General features: G+C 48.6%; 1 protein-coding gene across 1 annotated transcript; it reads right to left on the bottom strand.

Annotated features, from left to right (window-relative positions):
* Window positions 1–242: 242 nt before the first annotated feature.
* LOC137355644 (octapeptide-repeat protein T2-like) lies at window positions 243–923 on the bottom strand. Its single transcript, XM_068021019.1, has one exon. The coding sequence runs from the start codon at window positions 921–923 to the stop codon at window positions 243–245; it is 681 nt and encodes a 226-aa protein (XP_067877120.1).
* Window positions 924–2,589: the final 1,666 nt, after the last annotated feature.

Below are 2,589 nucleotides of genomic sequence, written 5' to 3'. Positions count from 1 at the left end.
TTAGCAGTTGGCAGGAAGAAAGACAGAGGCGCAAGGGGAGAGCTAACTGTGTAACAGCCCCGACAAACACATTTTTCTGCAGCACCTGTGGAACAGCCTGTCACTCTAGAATTGGCCTTTATAGCCACTCCAGGCGCTGCTCCACACACCACTGACCACCTCCAGGTGCTTACCCATTGTCTCTCGAGATAAGGAGGCCAAAGAAACAAAGACTGTGCCTGTGTGCCGTGACTTCTGTGCCTCTATGTGCTGTAATTTCTGTATCTCTCTGTGCCATAATTTCTGTGTCTCTCTCTGTGCCTTGATTTCTGTGTCTCTGTGTGCCATGATTTCTGTCTTTGCGTGCCATGAGTTCTGCCGCTGTGTGCCATGATATCTGTGTCTCTCTGTGCCGTGACTTCTGTTGCCGTGTGCCGTGATTTCTGTTGCCGTGTGCCGTGATTTCTGTTGCCGTGTGCTGTGATATCTGTGTGCCTCTGTGCTGTCATTACTGTGTCTCTCTCTCTGCTGTGATTTCTTTGTCTTTCTGTGCAGTAATTACTGTGACTGGCTGTGCTATGATTTCTCTGTGAATCTGTGTGCCGTGATGTCTGTGTCTGTGTGCCCTGACTTCTGTGTCTGTGTGCCGTAATTTCTCTGTGTCTGTGTGCCGTTATTTCTCTGTCTCTGTGTGCCGTGATTTCTCTGTCTCTGTGTGCCTTGATTTCTCTCTGCCTCTGTGTGCAGCGACTTCTCTCCGAGCCATGAATTCTGTGTCTCCCCATGACATGGTGTCTCTGTGCTGTGATTTCTGTGTCTGTGTGACGTGATTTCTGTGTCTGTGTGACGTGACTTCTGTGTCTGCGTGCCATGATTTCTGTGTCTGTGTGACGTGATTTCTGTGTCTCATTGCGCAGTGATTTCTGTGTCGCTCTCTGTTCCATGATTTCTGTGGCTGTGTGCCGTTTATTTCTGTAACTGTGTGACGTTTATTTCAGTGTCTGTGTGCCGTGACTTCAGTGTCTGTGTGCCGTGACTTCTTTCTCCGTATGCCGTGACTTCTGTCTCCGTGTGCCGTGACTTCTGCCTCCGTGTGCCGTGACTTCTGTCTCCGTCTGCCATGACTTCTGTCTCCGTCTGCCATGTCTCTCTGTGATGTGATTTCCGTAGACGTGTGCTGTGATCTCTGTAGCCATGTGCCGTGATCTCTGTAGCCGTGTGCTGTGATTTCTTTGTCTCTGCCATGATTTCTCTGTCTCTGCCGTGATTTCTCTGTCTCTGTGTGCTGTGACTTTTCTGTCTATGCCGTGATTTTTCTGTCCCCTTCAGCTTTTTTCTCTTTCTCTGTGTGCCATGACATCCGTGTCTCACTGTGCCGTGATCTCTGTGTCTCTCTCTGTGCCGTGATATCTGTGTCTCTCTATGTGCCATGCTTTCTGTGTCCTACTGTGCCGTGATTTCTGTGTCCCACTGTGCCGTGATTTCTGTGTCTCTCTGTGCCGTAATTTCTGTGTCTCTCTGTGCCATGATTTCTGTGTCTCTCTGTGCCATGATTTCTGTGTCCCACTGTGCCATGATTTCTGTGTCCCACAGTGCTGTGGTTTCTGTGTCTCTCTGTGCCTTGATTTCTGTGCCTCTCTGTGCCGTGATTTCTGTGGCAGTGTGCTGTGATTTCTGTAGCAGTGTTCCTTGATTTCTGTAGCTGTGTGCCGTGATTTCTGTGTCTGTGCAGTGATTATTTTGTCTGTGTGCCATGCGATCCATGGCTCTTTGTGCGGTGATATCTGTTTATCTCTATGTGCCGTGATTTTTGTGTCCCTCTGTGCCGTGATTTCTGTGTCTCTCTGGGCCGTGATTTCTGTGTCTCTCTGTGCCGTGATTTCTGTGTCTCTCTGTGCCATGATATCTGTGTCTCTCTGTTCCGTGATTTCGGTCTCTCTGTGCCATGATTTCTCTGTATCTGTGTTGTGATTTCTATGTCTCTCTGTGCTGTGATCTCTGTAGCCGTGTGGCATGATCTCTGTAACCATGTGCCCTGACATCTGTAGCCATGTGCCATGATTTCTTTGTCTCTGCCGTGATTTCTTTGTCTCTGCCGTGATTTCTCTGTCTCTCTGTGCCCTGATTTCTCTGTCTCTCTGTGCCGTGATTTCTCTGTCTCTCTGTGCCATGATATCTGTGTCTCGTTGTGCCATGATTTCTCTGTCTCTCTGTGCCTTGATTTCTCTGTATCTGTCTTGTGATTTCTATGTCTCTCTGTGATGTGATTTCGGTAGCCATGTGCCGTGATCTCTGTAGCCGTGTGCCGCGATCTCTGGAGCAGTGTGCCATGATTTCTCTGTCCCTGCCATGATTACTCTGTCTCTGCCATGATTTCTCTGTCTCTGCCGTGATTGCTTTGTCTCTGCTGTTATTTGTCTGTCTCTGCCGTTATTTCTCTGTCTCTGCCGTGATTTCTCTGTATCTGCTGTGATTTCTCTGTCTCTGTGTGCTGTGATTTCTCTGTCTCTGGCATGATTTCTCTTTCTCCGTAGGGATTTCTGTATCCCAGTGTGCCGTGATTTCTGTGTCTCACTGTGCTGTGATTTCTGTGTCTCACTGTGCCGTGAT

This window comes from Heterodontus francisci, chromosome 43 (genome assembly GCF_036365525.1).
Source record: "Heterodontus francisci isolate sHetFra1 chromosome 43, sHetFra1.hap1, whole genome shotgun sequence".
NCBI classification, from domain to species: Eukaryota; Metazoa; Chordata; class Chondrichthyes; order Heterodontiformes; family Heterodontidae; genus Heterodontus; species Heterodontus francisci.
This window is presented reverse-complemented; position numbering and strand designations above follow the sequence as displayed.